General features: G+C 46.4%; 1 protein-coding gene across 1 annotated transcript; it reads right to left on the bottom strand.

The window, feature by feature from the left end:
* Positions 1-20,364: 20,364 nt before the first annotated feature.
* Positions 20,365-24,657, bottom strand: TOB1 (transducer of ERBB2, 1). Its single transcript, XM_054278715.1, has 2 exons — positions 24,525-24,657; positions 20,365-22,284 (listed from the first exon to the last, which is right to left on the bottom strand). Exon 2 carries the CDS (start codon positions 22,145-22,147, stop codon positions 21,182-21,184), a length of 966 nt encoding a protein of 321 aa, XP_054134690.1. The 5' UTR covers positions 22,148-22,284; positions 24,525-24,657; the 3' UTR covers positions 20,365-21,181.
* Positions 24,658-25,080: the final 423 nt, after the last annotated feature.

Genomic DNA, 25,080 nt, shown 5'->3' with positions numbered 1-25,080 from the left:
CCTCATCCCTATTTAAGTTTCAATCAATATATTGTCTACCACAAAAAATTCAAGCCAAGTCAGCAGTGTGCTGCCAGCTGTCTTGCTTTTGAAAAGCCTTTACACCTGAGCATACACAGCAATTTATTGCTTATTTTCAGTAACAATTCTGCTTTTATGGATGAGAGAGCAAAGTAAGAGGAGTCAGAACAAAATTCAACCTAGGAAAATGTGATACACAGTCTGCCAACTGCATTAGGCATACACAAAGCTCCTGAATCTGAACTGCACAAACATAAGCAGACAAAGCAGACAATTTAAAGGCTTTTATCAATGTCACCCTTTTAGAGCCTTTTTAGAGTCTTTCAAACTTCAGAATACACTTTCCACCAGGCCACAGTATACAGGTGTATGAATGAATTCCCTAAGACAGCCAGCACAGGCTGTGGGTGGGAGCAGGTGAGTATGCATAGGATCAATCATTTTAACATTTGTGTGTCCAAAAAATGTAACATTTGCCTATACAAAATCCTTAAATAAAGAAAAGGCTGATCATGGAAACATCCTGCCTTGCTGAGGACTGTGATTGCGGGGAAGAGGGGCGAACACGGCATAGTGAGCCTTGTCCCTGCTCCTTGCTCTGTGGGCTCAGCCAAGTGACTGTAGCAGGGCTTAGAGCTTTCTGCCCTACACAAAGGGCCAGTTCAGGGCTGCAGAAGTGTCAAGACATGTCAGGGTGAAAGGAAGGAAGGGAGGAAGAGAGGCAGGAATGTGCTGCCCCATGGTGCCATCTAATGGGCTCGCTGCAGGGTGGCTGAGGCTGGCAGCGGGTTCACTGCTGCAGGCCTGTGCTGGGACTAGGTATGGCAAGGCTGGGGAAGGAGATTAAACAGGCAGATGTTGGACATCTGCACCCCCCCAAAGCCTGTGCATGCTGAGTGTTTGGTTGTTGCAGGGAGGAAAACTCACAGCGAGAGAAACAGCGTCGGATGTGAGCTCAGCTCTGCTTCCCCTAATTCCATGCTCTGCACCAGCAGCCAAGCCATGGGTAGAGACCACTGCACGATGGAGAACTGGGCTCCTCCCCCAGTGATTTGGGCTTGGTTTATTTCTGAAATGTTCCTGCAACAGGAACAGATGTAAATCTCCAGTTATTTGGGTAATTTCACAAGAAGATGTGTGGGAGGGAGAGAGAGGAGTCTGGACTCGGCTTTGCTGACCAAGAAAATACCTGCTGGGTTTTTTGTTGTACTTTTCCTAAGTGTATGTGAAAAAAAAATCCAATTAAAGGCCCATAATGTTTGTGTATGTTCTTGTGGAGACCATTTTCTGTAGATGGGAGATGCTAGCCCTGCTGCCCTCTGAAGCAGCCAGCATGTCCACAAGATCATTCCTGGCTGTGGCAGCCACCCCTGATCCATGGCCCATCTGCCATTTTTGAGCAACCTGTAGGAAGTGGAATGTTCTTGCCATACTGACACAAAGGTTTTGGAGGATGAAGGTTTAATAAAGACAGGGTTTGTATGGCTCCTTTTTTTCCTAAAGTTAGGGGATTTTGTAAGTGTGGGAGTGCTGAAGTGACTCGGGAGTGTTGGAATGTCTTGGGAGACATGGAGCTGATTGTTCAGAAGAGCTGGGATGCAAACATAGCTGGGAGCAGAAAGCAGAGGATTCATTGCTGCTAAACAGCACAGTGCATTGCTGAAGCCTTGGCTCAGAAGTGCTTTATTGGCTTTCCCTCCTGGTGAAGCCCTGGTGATGCCCTGGGAAGGCATCAGGCACTTAAAACATGCAGCATGCAAGTGCTCTGAGGCACCGAGAGCCAGGGCTGTGCAAGGAGTGCCTGCCAGCCTCCTTGGGACGCGTGGGCCTGGTGTGCAAGGGTTTTCCTGCACAGGAGATCCTGGGGGACACTCTGGGTCAGTTTTCCAATGCGGTGGGGTGAGATGGACACTGAACAGACCAGCCCAACTCCCTAACCACTCTCGTGTAGCTCCTGCCCAAACCTCCAGACATGATCCTGTGAGCCCCTCGGAGTGCCCCTGGCTGTGCCCCACTGCACAGAACCATCAGAGGTGCCTGAGGCAGAAGGAGCAGTGCCACAGGCATCCCTCACCTGCTCACCAGGAAAAAAACCTGTTCCTAGCAGTGCTGGGAGCACCACACCTCCCCGTGGCATGGCACTGACCCCAACCCCAAGCCTCTCCACCTTCTGACCTTGAAGAATTCAGCTCTCCATTCAAAGCTAGAATTTTAGTTCAGCCTCTTATTAAACCCTTAAGAAGCCTAAAATTCAAGCCTGACCAGTCCAGCAGCCTGGGGATGCTCCTGCACGGGGCCAGTGCAGGGATGTTGGCCCACCTTTCAGGATTAATGGGCATGTGCATGTGGCTCCTCACCAGGAAGTCCCTTTTGTGTGTCCCTCATCAGCTCAGGTTCCATCTTGCTCTGTGGGGTCTTTCTCTCAGGCTGTCAGAAAGCTGGAAGGAAATGCTAGTATTTAGTTTATATAAAATGTATGAGAGGAGAGAGAAAGGGAAAAGCTTCCTTGAGTCCTTTCACTGCATGGCTGTGGGCTCAGAAGGCGCACCAGTGCCTGTGTCAGGCTCCAAGGAAGATCTGGGGCATTAATGCCACCTCCAAAGCCACATGGCTGTGGCCAATGACCTGATGGCAAAGCTTTCCTTCTCATGCAGACCGGAGGGAAACAGCATTCCCCACAGACACTGGCTCAGGAAGCAACAGAGAATCATAGAATCATTAAGGTTGGAAAATACCTCCTAAGATGGAGTCCAACCAAGAAGCTGGGAACAGACCCACATTGGCTGGGTCTGAGACCTGCAGAAGTTCCCCAGGGATCAGGGATGGATCTGATGGATACTTGATAGCCCTGAACCAGCATGAGGTGCCCACCTTCCTCACTCCCAGCCTGGAATGAGGATGAGAACTGCAACCCCCAAATCTGCAAACCCTGCAGCTGAACGGACACCATGCAGCACCGGGATCCCAACAGGAGTCACGGGTGGTTGTGTCTCACTCTGTTAACAGGGGACAAACAGCAGCAGCAGCAAAGGGATGGTGTGTGGCTGCTGCTCACAGATTGTACCTGGGGCTGGTGCCACGCAGGGCTGGTGCCACACAGCTGGCAGGGTACAAGGAGCTGCACGCACGGAGAGCTGGCTGGGTGATTACTCAGCGACAGATACTGCATCACATAACGCCCAGAGCTGCTGAGCTCAAAGGAAAGAGGCAATTGAGCATGTTCTCATTGCAGGGGCTCCAGATGAGGTCAGGCAGAAGATTTTTTGGGCAACCAGTTCCAGAACGAGGAGCACACAGCAGTGATGACGCCACTGGAATATGATTCAGACAGCAAAGGTATTTAAGAGCTGGGTTTCCACTTGTTTTAAAAGAAATTAAGGACCCCTGAAAGAATTCCTCCTGAGGGAGGTGGTTGTGATGAAGGTCATACATACCTTCAGCCAATACCTAATGATTTCCTGAAAAAAGGAGGATTAATTCAGCGGGCACCAAATTAGCACCTTGCACCACAGGACACACTTCCTCCACCTGAAGCACCTTGTGCTCCATTTGGCTGTAATTTGTGCATGTGCTGGGAAATTCTCCCTGTGGATAATTACCAGGAAAAGATCATGACCAAGCTGTACCTCCAATGAGGCTGGATGGAGCCAGATTTTAAAGTCACAGCTGTGAAAATGTCAGCCTGAGCAAGAATATCCAGTTTAGAGCCTGTTTTAATAAAAGTATTTAGTGTTTTCCTCTCTGCCAGGACTGGTTACTGATTGACTACAAGTGACCTCCAGCTGCTGTATTGATTTACAGCAGCTGTCAAAGGGCAAAAAATTATCCCCATGCCTAAGACCTGAGAACCTCTGAATGGAGGTTGCACAACTGAATGAATGTTCTGCCAGCACTTTAGAACTTGGAAAGAAAATGACAGCTTAAGGTCTTGATCTCCAATGCAAACAGCAGTGGGATTTTAAGATAAGGTTGCAGCACTAGATGACATATCTATTAGCCAAAAAGCAGCACAGTCTGTTTGATTCTCAGCTATTTATGGCTGGGCAAATGATATGACATTTAGGCCTCAGAGTTCAGAAAGCAAATGGAAAGTCTTCCAAGGGCTGATAGGTGGGTCAGGTTTCAGTGAGGAAACTCTCTAACTCCAGTATTTTTCTGTATGCACATCCCTACATCCACCTTTCTTCCCACCCAGCTGTCCCTGGTGCTAGCCCAGCCAAAAGGTGTTGGGGGTCTCCTCCAAACCTCTGGCTTGTTGGTGGACTCAGACCTGCATGTGCCAGGGACCAGCTGTGACAAAGGCAACGAGAGTTGACTGACTGTGTTTCAGAATTATAAGGCTGCTCCAGGATGGGGACAAGCCTCCCCAGAGCCCTGGTACTCTCCCCTGGTGATTGTAGGATGGAAAGCCACTGGGCTTGTCCCACCTGGCAATTACTAACCCCTCTCATGTGTCCCAGATATGCAGGAGGGAATGAGAAGGCTGGACACAAGAGAAAGAGAGAAAGGGAAAGACTCCTCCAGAGGAGGGAGGGGGAACATTTTTTCACCTTAAACTGGTCTTTCAACATAACAGTTGGTCTGGATTAGCTGGCATAAAATGAACTACCATAAAGGGCTTTGTGCCTTCTCTTTCTCCTTTGCTCTGCTCCTCACTCCTCTGAGCCAAGGGGGGACTGTAACACGGGTAAAGGATATTGCTTCCTCTACTGCTCGAAATAAACAGGAAAACAGCAGTAATAAATCTCCAGGATCAGATGGTTTTCACCCAAGGGTAAAAGTACTTTTATAAAACATTGCTTAACCATTAACTTAGCAGATAACCTTTGCTTCAGTGCATGGCAGGAACAGAGCAGGGAAGGCAGCAAACATGGGGCTAATTTTAGAGGATGGTTCCCAAGGGCTGGGTATGTAAACTCAGCAAGTCTGGTAGAAACTGTAAGAGGCTAAAACTCACAGCTGGGTGGTAAACAGAATTTGAGGAGGGAGAGTGTGTAGTGTGTGTGCTTCAACAGAGGGAAGTGATGTTCTGAGACACTTCCTTTGAAGCAATCACAAGGACAGGGATGGTCCAGCTGAGGGAGTTGACTTGGATCAAGGCCTTAGAGCTCCAGCTCTCTCACCCAAGGCTTTTAGAATAATTTAACTGCCCTGGGTCTTGAGAGATGTGACACCCTACTTAGCCAACAACTGGTTGAAACATCAGAAAGAAAGAGTAAGACCAAAAGGTCAGAGTTCAGTGTGCAGAGAAGTCATCAGCAGTGTCCCAGGGAACCTGTGGAGAAGGTCTGGAAAGGCATTGGAGAGGTAGGATATGAAGGTTGTTGTTGAGATCAGTTTATTCAGGGCTGGAAAACCACAAGCTGACTGTGAGGAGCTCCAGTAATACCAAGTGACAGGATGATAAAATAGCAAATGAAATGTGATATTGATTAATATACATGGGGGAAATTGAGTCCTGGCTCTGCATTCCTATGACAACCTCAAGCAAGTTGCTCCCATTCCAGACCTGGATGATCCACACATGGGTCTGACCAGGGGGTCCAGCTTGATTCTTGTGTGCAGGCAGCCCCCTGAGCGGATCCTCCACATCACATGTCTCAAAGCAGCACCAGCAGCTTGACAATCTGCAACATTCCCATTTACAGCCACAAAAGCCCATGGACAACTCAAAATCCCAGCAGGGCTGGCACATGCTCAGGCTGAACAGGTTACTGCCCTGCTAAGAGAATGCTCCTTGCAATTAGGAACGTGCTCCTGAGATCACCAGGTAAATCTCAGCCACATCCCAGCCCCATAATGTCAGGTCTTCCTAAAACAGGCGCCTCACTTGCATCTGCCCCCACAAGCAGCCTGCGCTGCAGAACGGACAACAGGCACAGACCCAAACCCAGCTCTGGAGCCCTGAGGCTCTTCAGAAGTTCCCCACAATTCCTGCCTCTCTGGTGCTTGGAGAAGATGCTAGAAATCATAAAGCTCCTTCTGGAAATGCCTCCAAAGCTGGCCTTGACCAAATCCCTCCATCCCTGAACAGAGAGCAAGATGAAATCAGGATATTCCAGGAGAGCTGTGGGGCAGAGGGGGTGTCACCAGCCTCAGCAGGACTCACCATACCCTAGAAGTGTAGCATCATCAAAGGGTTTTGGTTGGAAGGGACCTTTAAAGACCTTCTCCTTCTATGTCCTGCCATGCGCAGGGACACTTTCCACCAGCTCCGGCTGCTCCAAGCCCCATCCAACCTGACCTTGAATGTTTCCAGGGATGGAGCATCCACCATCTCCCTGGGCAGGCTGTGCCAGGGCCTCCCCACCCTCACTCTACAAGCAGGGCCTGGTTCTCCATCCAACACTGCCCAAAATTTACCAACAGAGCCACAGCCAACAGCGTGACACCATCATGGCGCCAGTGATGCGAGGTCTTCTTCACATGGTCTCAGCTTCCTATCTTGGCAATATTGGAGAGCAAATTAATAATAAATAAATAAATAAATAAATAAATAAAGCCCTTATCTCCGAGCGCCGACATGACGTCAGGCGGCTGGAATGGGGACAGGCGGCTCCAGCCGCTCCCGGCGCCCGACGCGAGATGGCGCGTGGCATCGCGACATGAATGACATCGGCGGGGACACGGCGACATCTGCGGCTGAAAGAGAAAGAGCGGCATCCTCCCGCTGAGGCTGGACCGACCTGGCCCTGGTTCATTTAACTGTTTCACAGACACCTGGCTGCATAATTTGTATTATTATAATTTGTATTATTCATGGCAGCTGGGTCCGGCCTCACTGATTTCATCATTGTCTCGTTGGCAAAACAGGAGGAGAGATTTTCTGTTTATCAGGGGGGAAAAAAAGATCTAGTAGGGGGTGCGATAAGGCAATTAAATCCATTTCCAGAGCTACAGAGAAAAGTCACAATGTATAATTTACTTGAGACTTTCTCTCTCCCTGTTTGTAAATTGCACAGTTTCTAAAGATATTGGTCCAGTTATTCAAAATTATTCATGAATCTCTTAGTAGATAATACTCAACCACCAGATAATCCCAAAAGTGAGTATTGCAGTAGCATTGCAACAAAATTCTCCATTTCTGCTGTAATTTATTGTCACTAACAGATGTGGACGACTCAGGTAATTAACCCAGGATAAAATTCAAATTGGTTATAATATTTGCAATTTGGTTATAATATTTGCAATTCTCGAGTTTTACTGTGCTAGCCAGCTCCAAAGGTCACCTCATAAAGAGGTGGGTGAAAGCATCTGACCTCTGACATAACGGAATTGCTGCTTTTATTGTGAGGTTTGGATTTTGGTGATGGAGCACTCAGTGAGCACAGAGAGACAGCAGAAAATAAACACAGATTAAAAGGGAAAAGTTAATGGCCTTCTCCGATCTACTAATCTAACAGGTGGTATCAGAAGGACTTACTCCAAAATCTCTTTATCTGTTGGGTCTCTGATGGTGCTTTTCCCCTGAAATACCAGGTGTGGCAACCCAAAGCATTTAGGAATCATGAGTCACATCTCCCAGCATCAGAAAATTTGCTTTAAATTCATGTTATTTATTTAAAAAAAAAAAATTAATTGTTGCCATTTTTTGGGTCATTCTTTTAGTTTGCCTTCAGATGGCAGAGCCTTCCAGCAATCACAAGTTTACACTTTTCCACCAGCAGCATTAAACAGAAACTCTTTTCCTCAGTTTTCTTTGTGAATGAAAGTTTAAGGTCCCTCTCGGCCACAGAACCTCCAAAGCTGGGGCTGGAGCTCTCACCCAGGACAAGGAGGCTCTGGAGGAGCAGCGTTGCCACCCAAGGATTCCAGAGAGCTCTGAAAGAGTTTTCTCCAAGTTGGGATGCTCTGACACGTTTCTGTTGGGCCATGGCTGTTTGCCTGCTCACTGCAGGAGTCCTGGCAGGGAAGCAGGTTTTGGAGATGGTCTTTTTGGCTTAGCTTTTGTTTTCCTACAAAATTATTAGCCTTTGTGGCTCAGCACTGTGTGCCAGCCAGAAATGCTCCACCAGCTGCCTCGTAAAGACTCCCACAGCCCCTCCACCATAGGCTCTAGGAGCACATTCATCCCCAAGGTGCACCCCTACACCTTTTACTTATTAATCAAATTTTTCATGTTTATCTCTAGAAGTTTTTCAGCAGACAAAAGCCAGAGGAGGATTTGCTGCTCTCACCCTGACAGGAAGATAAATACATGAGCAAATGATTTGTAACAAACACTGTGTAAGACAGACAGAGCTGCTCCTCTGGTTCACGAATTACTCACAGACCATGGGCTTGAAGAGGAAGAAAGGTTTTACTTGCTTTGTGAAGTACACACAGATGCATTAATTTATTATTATTATTTATAACCTCTTTCACAGTAAAATACACTCCTGAGAGCATCTTTGCAGAATTATTGCAGCTTACAGGTTATTTAGTTAGCAATCTGGACAGATGACAGATTTGGTTGGTTGGGTTTTTTTTTCCTTTCCCCCCTTTTTTAGCAATTGCCTTGACCAGCAAGATTTTTGTCACAGGCTTGAGTCTCTGGGGATTACAAGGTCATACAGTTGAAGTTCCTGGCCTCCACTTTTCTCACCAGTCTGCTCAAGAGACAGTATTGCCAAATCAGGCCCTGGGTTTTGCTGGGTGAGCACAGGGCTTTAAATCTGACTCTTGGGCAAATGCTCTGGCCCAGTCCTCAGTGATGGAGCTCTGCAAGTGCTCTCCAGCACCATGGAAAAATTCCTGCTTCCAGAGCTGTGTCTGGAAAGATGGGGGGTTTCTGGAGCCTCCCGAAGCTGTGAGAGATGGACAGGTAACCAGAAACAAGGGCCATGGGCACCCTGAAGGGCTCAGAAAGGTGTTTCTACATACAGCCTTGACGTTTGCTTCTATTTCATATTTCCCATATAAAGAACCAGTTTCTTTCTTTGTGGATAAAACTTTTTTTCCCTACTTCCATAGTCAGAATTAAAATGCATTGCCATGTCCTTGGCAGTGCTGTGATCCGGTCCCTGATCCGGTGTTGCGATCCTTGTCCTGTGCTACATTCATGTGGAATTTGGAGTTTTCTTTCTTGGCCAGCCAGGTGAGGGAGGCCACTCTGCAGGTAGAGCTGCATCCTGCAGGAGTTGTGCAATGAAATGGGCACTGCCACTCTGTGCCTCAGAAATCTAACAGCTCATTAAAAATCAATAAATAAAAATATGTATTTTTATCCTGAAATCCTGACAGTGCCAGGTGCTAGCAAGATCACTACTCAGTCCCTGCCCTCGTGGCTCATATGGTCCAGATGTCAGCATATGAGTCCACGTTCTGTATTGATTGGTACAAATCATGTAACGTATGTAAAACCTGTGAACTGAGCAAACACACAATGGCTCTGTGAATCCATTACTGGTAGGCCCAGATGGGTTCCTGGCCTAAATAAACACATTTCAAACGCCTCTAGGTCTGCTTTCAAAAGCAGCACATTGTTTATGTAACACAGTGCAGCCAGGCTCCTGCCCCTTCTGCTCACCAAACCCTCCCTGCCTTGGAGTTCAGGTACTTTCATTACTGCATAAAGAAAATCAGAACATGAATACATTTTTGTAAACATAACTAAGGAAAAAAACCCTCTTGATTTGTAAATAAGAGTAAAGCATTATTTACATTCAGGCACTGTTAGCTGGAAGCATCCACAACATGTCACTCTCAGGCACAGCAAAATAGGCACAGAATAAAAATAGCTCTAAAGACCTGGACCCGTAAATGCTGAGTAATTTTATAGTCTGGAGCAAAAGGGCTTTGAAACATCCCTCCCAGCTGGAGCTGCACATGGGGGATTGCCAAAGTCAGAAATAAAAAGCTGTTTTCCCTTATCCTGAAGCTGACAAAAAACCCCAGTCAATGAGGTAGGGGAAAGCACGTTTTTGTTTGTTTTGTAGGGGCTGCTCATTCATCTGGGGAAGCCTATTTTCGACAGGTCCCCGGAGCCCGCAGCTCCCCAGACGGACAGACAGACAGCGTGTGCGGGAGAGGAGGCAGAGGAGAGGAGGAGAAGGCGGAGGAGGAGCCGCTCACGGGGCTCAGCGGCGCCTGCCCGAGGCGGGCTCGGAGCGGCGGCGGCGGCAGCGCTCGCACTCGGGGCTCTGCACGGCCACCGCTGCCGGCAGGCTCTCCATGGCTCTCCATGGCTCTCCATGGCTGTCCATGCCTCTCCATGCCTCTCCATGCCTCTCCATGGCTCTCCACGGCTCTCCATGGCTGTCCATGGCTCTCCACGGCTCTCCATGCCTCTCCACGGCCGCCTCTGCTGGCAGGCTCGGGCACAGCTGACGTGGCACCCCCCGTGTCACCTTGGTCTGTCCCCTGTGCCGCGCCTTCCGCAGGGGGAGCGGACCACGTCCTTTCTAATGTTTTGTATTCGCTTTTGGGGCTTAGAAAGAAAACGAAAGGAAGAAGAGCGCCCTGCAGAGGAGGGAGGAGGTGGAGACATTTCTCCTTCCGTATGTTTTTCCTGTTTCTTCGTTTCCTTGTTTTCCGGTTTGCAGTCTCTTCCCCGACCTCTTGAAAAGTGGCTACCGCGACACAATGAGGGGAAAGCTGCAATTTTAATGTGTACACTTATTTAAAATTGAATTTTAAATAAGTCCTTTTTAAAAAACCCCAAAACAACTCAGAGGGAAGGAGCGTGTGCCTCTGTCTGCTCTGCCACCCGCAGCCGCTGGCCGTCCCTGGCACCTCTCTGAGACACCCTCCCACCCTGGCACAAGGCAATGTTTACACTTGTCACTTGTATTTTTAGAGCATCCTAGCCCCAGCCGTGCCTCAGCACATCCTCGTGGGCCAATTGCCACGGGGGAAGGCACCTCCCAGTAAATGTTACTTCATTTCTGGAAGGACTGGGGAAAGAACAATCCCCAAGTGAATCCTGACAGGAGCTGGCTGCAGGTCCCCATTTTCACCAGTCCTTCAGGTTCTTCCAGTTCACAAGGACAAGGTGCAGAGCAAAGGCATTTGTTCTGCAAGTGGCCTCCCAGCACCTGATCCTGTGAATGCAAACAGCAGTTAAAGCAGCACAGACCCCTCAGCCAGCCTGACAGCAGCACAGAGCGACCATCAGGCTAAATCCATTGGAGTTTGGCGGCTCTTTGGGGTCTGTTTCTAAAAGGACCTCAAAGAGTTACAAGTAACAGCGACCAATTTCCAATTTTCCTTCATTTTTGTCTCAATTGGCTTGTCCCTGTACTGCTGGGATGACACTGAGTGTCGGACAATACCCATTAACATCCTCACTGTGGGCACAGCCCAACTGATCCCCAGAAGAAATTGACCCCGTCTACAGTGACAGTCACTGCTGTTTAGTCCTACTCAACATCAGCTCCCTTGAAAACACCCCATAATCAGCTGTCCCCAGTTTAAGCACATCCCAGCCAAGCACAGGACGTGTAATGGATGGAAAGCAAATAATACTTTACCTTTTCCCTGCTGTGGGGGGGATCGTGCATTTCACAGGAGAAAAAGGCCAACCTGGGGCCACAGTCCAGGGCTCTCCTCAACAGGGGAAGCAATGCCACAGGGGGATTTTCTGAGGATAAAAGCCTGTGGGTGATTAGGAGGTGCTTTACAGCAGCAGTGATATCATAGCCTGGGCTCAGACACAGCTCTCAGGCAAGAAGAAAACTTTAGAGCTCCTCTGACAGACACAGAAATGGGGTTACACCTCATTCTGAAGGGGAATGGGTGCCCAGAGAAACCAGAACTGCTGCTGGAACGCAGGAATAGGAGAGCAGGTCATATGCTCCCTTTCCCAGCTTTCCATGGCATGATTTATCAAGTGTTAAAAAAAAACCCCCAAAAAACTAACAAAAAAAAAAAAACAAAACCAAAACCAACAACAACAACAACAAAAGAAAAACAAGTAAATAAAGAAATATACTAACTGGATGGAGGCTTAGAGGCTGTACAGCCTGGACTCCTCTTTCCCTTCCAGCTTGCCTTGATAATTGTCATTCTGGGAAAGGCTGGAGATGAGATACAGCCCTCAAGTTCAGGAGCTCTAATGGGGAATGAAAGAAAAGGCTCTGGATGAAGATAACTGTATCAGTGATATGACTAATCTGAACATCTTCAGATGTTTTCCCCTCTGCCTGTAAGAGTTATGTGATCCTAAACATCCTCAAGGGAAAAAAAAAACCATTCTGGCTAGCAGATGACTAACTGCTTGCAAATAGTACAGATATATTATTATACATGACAAAAGACTAAAATATCTAGAATGACAGTGCCCCACAGGAGGGCACAAACTGGGCACTCCAGCACTGCTCTTTCCAAAGGACAACTGGGAGCTGCACAGAGCGAGAGCCTGGCCAGAGCCAGAATGAGCCTTTTGTTCCAGTGGGCCACTTGCCACCTCGCAGCAACACCCCCAGCAGCAGGGCTGGGCTAGGCAGCCCCAGATCTCTCTGGAAAAGAAGCAAAGTCAAAATCCTCTCCCTCTGGCCATTCTGGCTTCTGGGGGGAAGCATCACCAAGTTGGGCTCACAGCTGATCCTCATCTCTGCTCACACAGTGCTCGTTCTTCAGTTCCACTCGGGAGATGTTTATGTGCAGAGCCCATTTGCGCAGGCAGCAAAAAGTCCAAATCTCCTAACTGGAGATCCCTGGCCAAAAATCCTTTTAAAATGCATTATTAGCCACACATTACCCCCAGCACATGTGCAGAGGGACATTTCAGTGGAAGTTTCAGTTTTTTAAAGGCAGAAGTCTGTCCTGCATGCCTGAGGTTTCACCCCCAACCTTTACCTCTGTGAGCAGGCTCATCCTTGCTCCTCATCCATCCTCCTTTTCTGGTCCTCCCACAGTGGGAGAGCCAAGTGAGGAGGACTCTTCCAAAAGCAGCAGCCGAGGCCAAGGAAGTCAGCCTTGGAACAGATGTTACAGAGGAGGAAAGGGATAAAGTTAAGACATTACTACAGCATGACTGGTTAAAAGGTTTTAGTCTTGTGTTGCCATTGACAGTTAACTATAAATCAGCAGAGGAACATTGTTCTCTAACATAAGCCCTTGTATTTTTAGATAAATACCTTCCACAAATATTTTGCAAAGGATGTTCCTTTGCCTAAAGGATCTACTTCTTCCCAAGCCGCAGTGGTACAGCATAAACCACGTTACTAGTGACAATTGTTCCTGCATTTGTTTCTGGAACATAGATCACACAACACAGTTTATTTGGGAGTGTCTGTGTACTCTTCTATTTCTGTCCTTCTTATTCAGCCTCACAGAGTAAAACAGGCAACTGTGAGTCCAGGGCAGGACACAGCCCTGCCCTAGAGAGATTACAGTCTCCATCAGATAATACGCTGCAAATTATACATGGTGAGGCACAGACCTCAGACAAGCAGCAAGGGAGAACAGCTTGGTTTGGGAAGGAAACTAAGAAAAGCAAGTTTTAAGGGAGACCTTGAAGGAAGACGGAAATAAAAATTAGGAGGGGGAAACCTAGAAATGTCAAGGACTAAACAAGGTAGGAGAGGGGTTGTACAGCAGAACAGTGGAAAAAAGATGGATGTATACCAGATGAGATCCAGGTGCTGAATTTACCAGATCTTCTGGTACCTTACTTTGGGCAGGTCAAAGACTCTAAACACCGCATACTTAAAACCATAGAGACACCAAGAAAAAATGAAAGACAACTTTATTGACCTCCAAAATTTCCATCACCCCCAAATGAGTGCTGTCTAACAAAATGATCATCCAGCCAGCCTTGCTCCCAGCTCTCCATTATCACCAGCAGCTTAACTTACCTGTCACCAGCCCCTGCCAGGTGGCACTGGGTGGGATGGTGGTGCAGACAGAGCAGCTCCAGCACAGGATGCCTGCACTTCCCCCTTGAGCTGGGCCAGCGGAGCACCTCCCATAGCAGCTCCTTGAGGTGGTGCCTTCATTGGCAGGCTCAGCCCAGCAGGAACAAGCCTGGAGGTGCAGCAGAGGCATCAGAGCCAGGACAGGGCAAGATGGAAGTGAGGCAAGGGCAGGGACAGGGGACATCATTTATTGGGTCAGTGGGCACGCTCAGAAAAACTACACATGATTGCAGGCACATCAGGCTGCTTCAGATCTGAAATAGAAGCAATAATCTTAGAGCTAAATGCAGACTGAGAATAGTTGTTCTGTGTTAAACTTCATTATATTAATTAGGCAGTTTGAGAGAAAGGGTGATTAATTCCTGTTGATGAAAGGGAGGATGCTAGCCAGAGGACAGCTGATGATGTAATTTGTGGCACAAAGAGAGAGTAAGAGAGATAGGAATAATTATTGCCTAGGAATGTCTGGTGATGGCAAAAACCATAATGTAATATGCAGTCAATATCTATGTGATTTTCTATCCTGGAGTCAGGAATTTTAGTACTTGGATTGTCTTTTGAAGCAGTTCTGGAGACCTTCCTTGTAGGTCAGGAGTGAGAGGCAGGAGATGGAGTGGCTGATCTCTTTACTGGGCATTTCTGTCCCTTATCAGTTGGCACAAGTCAATTTGAGGGGTTGCCTGCAGTTGTTGCCACCAGCCTGCCAAATCTGTCATGCCAAGCACACAGGCAGGAGGGTGGTAGCAGGTCTCAGTCCTTCTGTGTCATTTAGAAATCTGATTCTATTAAGCAGCTGTGGTTAGTCGCTAGCACTTCTGAGCTCATCACTGTCCCTTCAATATTGTCTCCTGCGCAGTGACAGTTCCAGAGAAATTGTGATTTCCTAAGGACCTAAATTTTCACATAAATATAAGTTCTTAGAGAACCTGTGGAGAGAAGGAAACTCTGAAATCTATTTACCTCTACACCCATAAGATAAATTAATGTGAGGTGAGGTGGATTATTATTTATGATTACCTCATAATTTCTAAAATCTTCTTGGAAGACTGAATCACAATTTCTCAAGTGATTTGGTTTAGCAATGCTGAAAGGAATCTTTAAGGACAGCACTGTAACAGTCTAGAGGGAAAAGAGCAGAACATCCTTTACTCAAAACACCTGTTATTCAAAAATGAAATAGCAATTTTCTCAAGTAAAATATGCAAATATGTCTCAAAGCAGTTAATAAACACAACGTGAGATTCAATATGTAGTATTCATATATCTGCAAAATAGGTAATTGCCCCAAGTGTTAATATTTTCAACAGTAACTGGAATTTTGCACTCTTCCACTCAGTTGCAAAGGTGCTGTAGGTACCTGGTTAACCCTGGAAAGCACAGACCCCTGAGCTTCAAAAACATATTGTAGTTACCTACAACATCTGAGACTCAGCAGGGAGTGAAAGGCTCAAATATTGGCTTAAAAGCACCAAATATACTCTTGCCCAGTCGATCTGTAGAAGATTCACACTTCTTAGCATGGCTGTGGCAGAGCCCAGCAGTCCTGTCTCTATGGTGGCATGTGGGATGTGTAGTATCAGGGTCTAATGAAAATCAAAGGGGAATTCATTTTAGTTTGTAAAATCTGTCTGCAAATCTAATTTTGACCAGCAACAACTTCAGCTGCAAAATTTTCACATTATTTGTACTGGAGGAATATATACTTTCACATATATAGAAACATCCACAGACATTCTTTTAGAGAATCACAATAATCAGTATGTGAGATTTCAGTGCTCCAGAGGCCTTCTGCTCTGATGGGGGTGAATCAGACTCTACATGCCATGAACAATGAGAACCCAGTGCCTCACTCTTGTAGGCATGCCTTGTTTCAAAACACAAGGGTTACCTAATCCAGGTTAAGAGAATTGAGCAACAAAGGAGGCACTCCAAGGCCACAGAGACTAAATGCAATAAAAGGAGGGAATGGCAGGTCAGCCTCAGAGTTTGTTCCTGTGGCACAGAGAAACTGGATGAAGTTCCTTATAGCAAACAGCCAGGGAAAGTCTGACACTTACAGTGGATTCCAATGGAGACAGAGGCAGAAACAACACAGAGAAGGGCAATGCCTTGCCCAGAGTCAGCTCTGCTCTGTGGAGTACCTAAGCTATCATCTATGACACCATGCTTCTCTCTAACCTGCCACCTCTGGTTACCATCAGTGTGGCTGAAAACTCCTGGACTGTTGCATTACTGAGGCTGCCCAAGCAGCAAATTCACCCCATTCCCTGGGATGTGAGCACCTCCTGCAACCCTTCCCTGTGTTCTGACATTCCTAAACTCTTGACACTGCACCTTTGAAGTGAAGCCAAGCAAAGCCTGAGGCCAGGAGGTGCTGGGAGAGGGCACCTCTCTCACTGGAGCCTTGCATGCCGTGTCTCCCCTGGAAGAGCAGCTCCAGCACCTCGCAGGGCAGGGCTGAGGTCAGGCAGAAGTGGAGTCTGGGTGAAGAGAGGAGCAACATGAAAGCCTGGAACAGCACAGCAAGTAGCAAGAAGTGGTGAACAAAGGGAGCAACACAGAACTCGGTCCTACTGAAGATGCTGTGGGAGGAAGAAAAGCTATGGTTATGGGTGTAGCAGTGAATGAATATGTTCTGCCAAGGAAAGAAGGTGGATTTCCAGGCCTGGTTTTAAAGGCATTAGCCAGTTGATAAAAACTTCTCAGAGAAGCTCACAGGGGCACTAAACAACAATAATTAAGGCTCTACATTCCCAGAGTCCTCTTTTCTTTTATGCTCTTGGTAATCCTGAAGCCAAGGGTACAAGGGAATGTAGCACAATGAGCTCCATGGCTGTCAGACTGAGTAAATGCAAGAGTGTTCCAAAATTCAGAAAAAAGGCGCTGTGATTCCAAGCCTCTCAAGTGCCAAATCACCAAATGCAAACTACAGCAAGTTCCACCAAAAACGCAGTCATCAATACAACAGGTTGTTTATAACAAACCAAAGCTGACTGAATAAAGGATGGAGGTTAAGGGAGGTCTGCACTGCACACCAAGGTTTTTCTAAAAATATTGTACACCTGCCATTTGTTGCACACACTGATCATATTTCGTCTATGACATAGAGAACTCGTAGTTCCAAAGGGGATGTGGTTTACGTTCCTGAGTCTTAATGCTTTTTCCCTTCTGTAAGGCAAAACTCCTTACTACTGTCACTAAAATAAAGCCAAGAGGACAAAAGTCACACGGTAACAGTTTAACTGTTCCTCTCATTGATCTTTGGAAACAGTCTCTTCAGCAGGATTGTACAGCTCTGGCACTTCAATTTAGCAAACTTTTTATGCAACTCATGAAGGGAATGCAGCCAACTCTGTACACTCAATTTAAATCAACTTGCTGATGATATAAAAAAGAGTGCTGAACCACCGGTTTGCTTCATCTGCTCCAAAACTACCAACACAAACCCTGAGGTATTTATTCCTGAAACGTTAATAGAACAGTCTAGGGCATCAGATCAGTATGTGAACTCTGCTTTGATCCCATGTCAGTCCAAAGAGCTGATTTAACAACTCGTTGTTTGGTTACTTGACAGTTCAGAATGTAGCTGGGCTTTTTGCTCCCACCAGGCTTTTGCAGGTTGGGATGTGGTGGGAGCAGAGAGTGCAGCACTGGGGGATCATCTGTCCTGGCTGTGCACCAAGAGATTGTACAAGCAATTTTCAGCAGCTTTCTAATTTTGCATCATCAAAGAAGGATGATCCTTCCATGGCTTATAGAACCATAGAATGGTTTGGATTGGAAGGGACCTTGATGGCTCACCTAGTCCAACTCCCCGCAAGGAGCACAGACAGCTTCAATTAAATCAAATTCAATATGTATGAATTACCTGAGCCAAAATTGAGAACTGCAGAACTTGTACTCATCAACCTGCAGTGCCAGGCCCTGGACTCAGCTCCAGGGACCCTGGAGAACAGGACACAACAAAGGTGCCCTACTCTGTGAACTCCACCCATGATTCAGGTTCCCACGGCAGAAATAACCAGAGCATTTAAGTTTGGTGGCCATTACCAGGCTCCTGATCAAGAGAGAAGCCTGTTCCCCACCCACAGAATGGACACAGTACAGACTGTAGTTGTGCCCTGAACTTTCTATGCAACCATACTGGAGCCTCTGAAGAGCTTCAGGGATCCTAGACTGCAATTTTGAAAAGTTATTTACTTGTGCTGATTTGAGCCCTACAGATCAAAGTACCTGGAACTTGTGCTTGGGTAGGGACCTGGGGTGATGTGATAGGAGGCACTAAGCAGCACTGAGGGGGTCTCATATTTCTACCCTTTCCTTCACTGTAAATTGAAGTCACTTTCCAAGGTTTAACCCACACTGGGAATTCCAAGGAAGTAAATTGCATGTTCACGTGAGAAAATACAAAAGAATTTACACACCTGAGCAAATGCTTCCTTTTCCCCATTTTTATGTCCCTTTGATCCAAGCAAGTGCATTTACCTGACAGCTGAATACTGGGTGTGCACAAATGACCCCAGCGATTGACCTGGCACTCGGTGAGAACAGAATGTTACAACGTGAATGTTTGGTCTCAGAAGTTCATCACGGAACCTCAGCAAAAGATAAATAACTGGGTGAAGCAGACCGAACACAAAGCAGGCATCTCTCAGTCCTCTAAGAAGATTAAAAAAATCATTCACACTTAAAGGTTAAAAATCATTAAAACAAAAAATCTCCACGCTTGCATTGAGAGAACTTGAAGTTCTCTTTTTGACTTGTCTCCTTTCAAAGCACCAGAACTAAACCTCGCTTGTCAAATCTTTGTATTGAAAGGTGCTGCAAAAATGTGTGTTCCAATAGATTTTTCCTTGCATGGCCCATCAGACACAGAGCTGGTTGCAGTGGAAAGGAACAAATCAGCCTGGGAAAAGGATAGGCTTGCTGACCTCTAAACAAATGATCTCAGTTTAAATCACAGGAATAGAAATATTACAGAACACATGAAGAGTCTCCCCTGTCAGAGTTGCTCAGCCTCTTGGGCAGTTTAGGTATTAATATTGTGCTGTAAATAGTAAAACAGTAGTAAATATTAAAGTGTAGGCATTCATATAGGAACAATACACAGAGCTGGCATTCTCTGTTTTCCAGCAATTGATTCAGCATTTTTCTAATTCCTCTTAAAAGCAAAATCATCCACTTAAAATGAGGTACCAAGCAATGCGCTTTTAAGGCCAGTGCTGTCCGCAGCTGTGCTGTGAGCGGAAAGATAAACCAGATGGCAAACTCAATAAAAGGGAGCCAGTTAAACAGAGACAGATGAACGCCAAAAAAACCCTTTTGCTGCATTATTGCTTTTGAACTGGTTGTCATGGCACTGGAAATGGATACCACTGTCAGCCTCCCACCTCTGCCCGGCCAGCTCTTCCCAGCCTCTGCCAAAAGCAGGGAGTTTGCACTGCTGTGAAAAGCACAGGCTGCTGCCACTACAGCTCCACTCCCACCAAAGAGGTGTGTGCATGGAGTTGCACCTTTTGTCACATCAAGTGCATCCAACAGGAAAAGACCGACCTTCGGTCTCAAATTTCAGTGTCAGAACACTGAAGTTCAGGTCATTGCAATCCTGTGCTCTGTCTGTAGCTCACAACTTACTGCCAAGAGTCAAGGACTATCCACTTAGCACTGGCTCTCTGTATGGCTGGAGCAGCAATGGAACAGAAGCTGACCTTTGTCAGATTTACACATTAATGCAGTTTCTCTTCCCTTTGACAATGTCTATTAGCAACGAACACTATTTGCTGAGCAGGTGGAAAAGAGTAAAGGATTCAACTTCAAAATAGACCTGGAAAAACTGAGTTGTTCTGTCAGCCTCTGAATTATTTCCCCTCCCATTCCCCATTTGATTTTGAGAAACTATTCAGTTAAAATTCGTAAAATCTGCTAAAATAAATACCTTAGAATGTCACAGTGTAGTTGCATTACACTTCTCTTTTTAATAGAGCATATAAAATGCAAGTTTACAATAGCTTTAGTAAGCTGTAAATCAGCACTTTTATTCAGTTTAGTTTCTGAGCTATTAATCCCTAATACAGAGGCAGAGTGCTGATTTGCTGGTCTAGGACCTCCCGAGAGAATAGTTCCAATAATCCTGATGACATGGAAAGGAAATGTTACTGAATCACCTGAGTCCCTGCTACTCACATCCCATCACCCCATAACTCAATGTTCACAGAGCTTAAGAGTCTTAATTATCAAGGAAAAAATATATAATACCATTTTGGCTTCAGTGAGCTGCAGTTACGAAAAACAAGTGTGATTTTTTCAAATAATTGTAGGCAAGCCCCTAATGAGGTTATGTACTTTGTCAGGGCTATTTTGGGTAAGGAACCCCACATGAGGTCCAGCCATAGAGCCCTTTGCTCCAGAGTCAGACTCTGGTGCATCACCAGCAGTGCCAGCACGAGGAACACAGTGCTCAGCTCGTCAGCAGGACACAAAGAACACACACATCACCACAGCCAAGTAATTTTAAAGAATTTTAATACAAACTTAATATAAACTATTTCAGTCCCTCTTAACATGTAAGACACTGACTCAAAATACTTTTATACCTTTTTTCAAGTATTGCACAATGTAGGTACAAAATTAATATTTACGATTACATTTTCTTCCATAATATATAGCAAAAATCTTTAAACTTTTAACAGAAAATACAATTTGTGTTTCTTTTGAAAAAAGCAAATATTTCGTACATTTTAATTCCACCACTAAGGAATATTCTGTACACAACCTTTTTACTTTTTTTAGAATTGATGTCTTTAAGATGGATATTTTACAATTTCAGTAAAAAAAATACAACATGAAGCTGCTGCAGCTGTCACAGATCACTGTAGTAAAAAGATATAAATGCAATACCATGTTGTAGAAACAATATATATACTCTGATATTTTACAAACTTTGTACTAAATTAAATTATACAATTAGAAAAAGACCAATAAACCCACCTATTAGTGCCAATTTTTTAATACATATACATATATGTCTGAGCACACATATATATACACATGAAAAAATTAGCCACTTCCTTGCTATATCTTAAATACTGTAAGAGGCCATATTTTTGAGAGTATATTTTTGTAATGTACAGTCTGTATAAAATAATTTTGTGCTTGGTTGGCAAATGAAAAAATGATGCATGTTGTATTTATCTAACCAAGCCTGAATGTATTCATACTACAAGCCTTAAAAAAAATCTCAAGAGGTGGGAAAAAAGATACACCCTTGGGTACGTGCACTTCAACTTGTACAACAGTATTTACTTGGATTTCTCTGTTTATTTTCAGTTAGCCATAACTGGCTGGAATTGCTGGTTAGAATACTGCATGTTGTTTAAACTAAAATTCAAGCCATCCACAAAAGACTTCTCATTTAAACCTCCATAGGCTGCAAACATATCAAAGGCATTACTGTACTGGAGAGGACTGAGGTTCAGCGGGCTGTCACCAGGAAAGATGCTGCTACCTTGGCCCTGCACGTTGGGGACAACAAACTCCTTTGCGTTAGGAGAGAGAGCAGAACTCTTCTGCTGCTGCTGCTGCTGACTGCCTAGGCCGAGCCCATACAGAGAGTGCATGGAGGAGGAGAGGGATTTCTGCTTCAACAGCTCATTGACATTCAAGCCAAGGTTGGTGGGAGAGGTGCGGGCGACCTTGTTGCCACGGCCGCTGTTCTTCATTTTGGTTGAGCCAAACTTGGTGGCAGCAAATGTGGCAGTGGTGAAGGTTAAAGGCTGAGTAGAGCGGGGCATGAAGGTGGGGCTCACAGCAGCTGAGTGACCAAAGGGAGGAGAAGGAGAACTGGACACTGAAGATGCTGGGTCACTAATAGGCATGAACACCTGGGCCTCGGGGTTAAAGCTGTTCTTGATTTCCTTATCCAACTCACATCCATTTTCATTATCATCCACATAAAGCACTTTCACTGGTCCCTTTTCACCGATTTGGTACGAAACCTCAAACGGGTCAATCCAAACACTAAGATCCTGAGGCAAGTTGCCACGAACATCATCAATGTCCAAACCACTCTCTTTGGATGCTTGTTCTATGACGGGGTCCACTTTCTCCCCTATATGAATACATCTAAACCCTGATCCTTTGTATGGCTTTTCTGGATACCAGTGCCCTTCATACTTCTTTTTCAGAAGTCTTTCAAGCTCTTCACCAAAAATGTTGACACGTCGTCTGGGAAGCTTATTGTACAGATATGAAATAATAAAATTGAGTGCTACTTGGATTTCAAGCTGCATAGCTGCTGTGCCACAGAGTTATAAGTCTGTTTCAAAACCCAAAGAAGAAAGTGTTCAAGATGCCACAGGGAAACAAAATTTCATTGAAAATGCTGATTCAAGTTGATTATTGTCCTTCACCTTGAGTGCTCTTGTTCCTTTAAGAAAAGAGAAAAGCAAACACATCCAAATAAGAACAGTGTAAGATCAAGCTCCAAGGCCTATTCTTTAGCTCCATTTTCTGCAGAAAATAGGTTACTTTTTAAGTGAAAAAATGTGCCTCAAACTATTTCTGTTCCTGCCTGCGGAAGGTGAGGATGTCAGCTCCACTCAGTGTGACTTACAAACAACACTAGAGAGGATAGGCATGTGTTTACATATGCAGCATGAGGCACTTCCAAATCACGTGAGCTGCGTGTTTAGTTATTCACAAAGCAGCAAGGATAATTTTTAAGACATCACAGAACTGCCAAGAGTGTCAACAGTTCAATTATCAACCTGTATTTGGATGATTTACAGTACTCAGCTGCAAAATTTAGTACCAGACCATTAGTTTAGCCTGAAAGGTCTTAGTCCAAGGGTCATTTATCACTTTAAAGTTTGGAAACATATTGACTACAACCACAGGCTGCAGAATTATAATAATGTTAACAGTTGCTTTAGATAGTTTCTTACAAATAGCTTAAATGATGCAACATTTATTAAGTCCAAGCAAATCTCCCTAAACTCTGCGCGGGTGAAATGACGCAAACTGAGGAGAAAATGTCTGCTGTGCACATCCAACAGCTCACACTGAAACGCAGTCAGCACATACATAATAGCTGCCCGTATGTTCTGTCACAAGGGTGACCAAGACTGATAATTAGTAGACAATTTTTTCTCTTTTTTTCAAATTATTCTCTATTTTCAGATGCAAGATGCAGTTATATACTCAATTGTATTGCACTGTCTGTAACTCAGATTTCACAAAGTTCCTGGGCTAACCGGGCTTTTGACAGCCTCAAACCAGATTGCCTTTCTCCTTCTCCATGACTCCATTTTATATTTAATGTAAGATATCGTTGTCACTGCTTCACAAAGGACAAAAGAGAAATTTAGCTGTCTGAAGTTAGAGAAGGGACAAGAATCAGGCATTAGCACATGAACTGCTAATACGAATCCTGCAGTACACCTTGGTGTAAACATACACACACACCACACACCTTTGTCAAAACGATCCAATAAAACGAATTATGGGGAGCGTTTTTGGATCAAGTTAAAAGCCCAAAGAGAATCTCTATTACCTGTGGGCTTTTCTGCACTGCATCACTAAGAACAAAATTTAGCATAGCTGTCACTAAAGATTAGAGAAATCAAAGTTAAAGGATTTTGACATTAACAATGTGACTACACGGCTTTTTTATTTCTTGCTTCAAATAATCTCCTTTTAAAGTCTGGAACCCTATTTCCAAGCCATTCGTGTTCTCCCCAACATGGTATGGGAATAGTCTGAAAGGCTACATGTATGATAAGGCGACCTTTAAACGTTTGCTGGATCAGCTCCGGGTGGGGATAAGGAAAAGATCAAGGGCAAACAGAAGATATTTACAAAAGGGGCACAATCAGTACCGAAAAGCTGATTGGGTGGTTAAACGGGGCATTTAAAAATTATTTATTAATCCATTTGCGCTGTTTCACTTCCTCCATGTCCTTTAAGAAAGGAATGCTCCTTTCAGAGCGCACCAGGCTGACGCTGTAAATTTCTCTACGCGAAGCGGATCCACGGTACAAAAGCAGCTGATCAAATATACTGGCTTGATCATTTTGAACTTGTTCTTTTTATGTATTTATGGGAAGACGGCAGTATTTCTGGAGGATCCGAGCCCATACGTGGCCCAGTAACAGCGCCCTGGCAGGAGCCTTAAGCAGTGGGAGTTACATAACCAGGCAGTCGGGTCTCATTAGATTTCTGCTCACAGCCCTAGAGCTCCGGCGGCAGCAGGAGGAGGAAGAGCATTTTCTGAGCCCGTAGGAAAGCGAAGGAGGAAGAGGAAGGGGATATCTGGAGGGCAGGTGGGGGTTGCAGGGCTCCTCTCCTGGCGCACAGTGGGGCAGGTCCCGCCGGGCGCTGCCGGCGCTCCCGGAGCGGCCCAGCGCCGATTACTCAGCCGGCACCGCTCCCTCCTCCTCGCCCGAGCGCGGCCAGGGCGGCCCAGGGGGAGCGACCCCTCACAGCCCAGCCGCGCTGTCTCTCCCAGCCCCTTCCCCGAGGAGCCCCTGCACCCACCGGATCCCCTTCGGCGCCCCCGGCACCGCGGGCTCGTGATTGCCTCAGCACACCCCGCCCAGGAGCCGAGGCCGAGCCGTGCTGCCTCAACCCCCCGCCCGCGCTCCCCTGCGCCTTACGGCCGGTACTCACCCAGGGGCGCGGGGTTAGTGCAAACAGTTCCGGCGGGGGTGTGAGGGCGGGGGCTGGCGGCTCAGCAACCGAGCCCCATCTCCGAGCGCCAGCTCCCTCGGCGAGGATGGGAGGGGAGAGGATAGAGAAGAAAAAAAAAAAAAAAAAGGGAGGGGGAAGGGTCGGAAAAAAAAAGGGGGGGAGGGAAGGGGGGGGAGGGCAGTGCTGCTCACACCCCCACGACGGGCGCTCTCGGCCGCCGCAGCTGCAACCCCTCTGCTTATGCTCCGCCGCCTGCCGCGCCCCTACTTATACCCTCCCTTGCCCCGCCCACGGCCGCCCCTCGCCCACGTCCCGCGCGGCCACATCGCCCAAGCCCCACCCCCCAGTGACTCGCGTCCGGGCAGCCCTGTCCCAGCTGCCGAGGCTCCGCCCCCTGGCCGAGCCGCTCCGCTGCCTCGTCTCTCTTCTCCGCCCCTCCCCCCGGTGCGGCGCGCGGGACCTCTCTGACGTCAACGCGCTACTCGCTTCGCAGCCCCGCTGCGTCACTGTCTACGTCAAAGCGTGCCCTTGCGCC

Source organism: Melozone crissalis, unplaced genomic scaffold (genome assembly GCF_028551555.1).
Source record: "Melozone crissalis strain CALT ecotype California unplaced genomic scaffold, PUWL_Pcris_2 ptg000026l_1, whole genome shotgun sequence".
Classification (NCBI taxonomy): Eukaryota; Metazoa; Chordata; class Aves; order Passeriformes; family Passerellidae; genus Melozone; species Melozone crissalis.
This window is presented reverse-complemented; position numbering and strand designations above follow the sequence as displayed.

What these genes read in the sequence shown, in the direction of transcription:
- TOB1 (XM_054278715.1), bottom strand. Translation starts at nt 22,147, where the DNA reads ATGCAGCTTGAAATCCAAGTAGCACTCAATTTTATTATTTCATATCTG.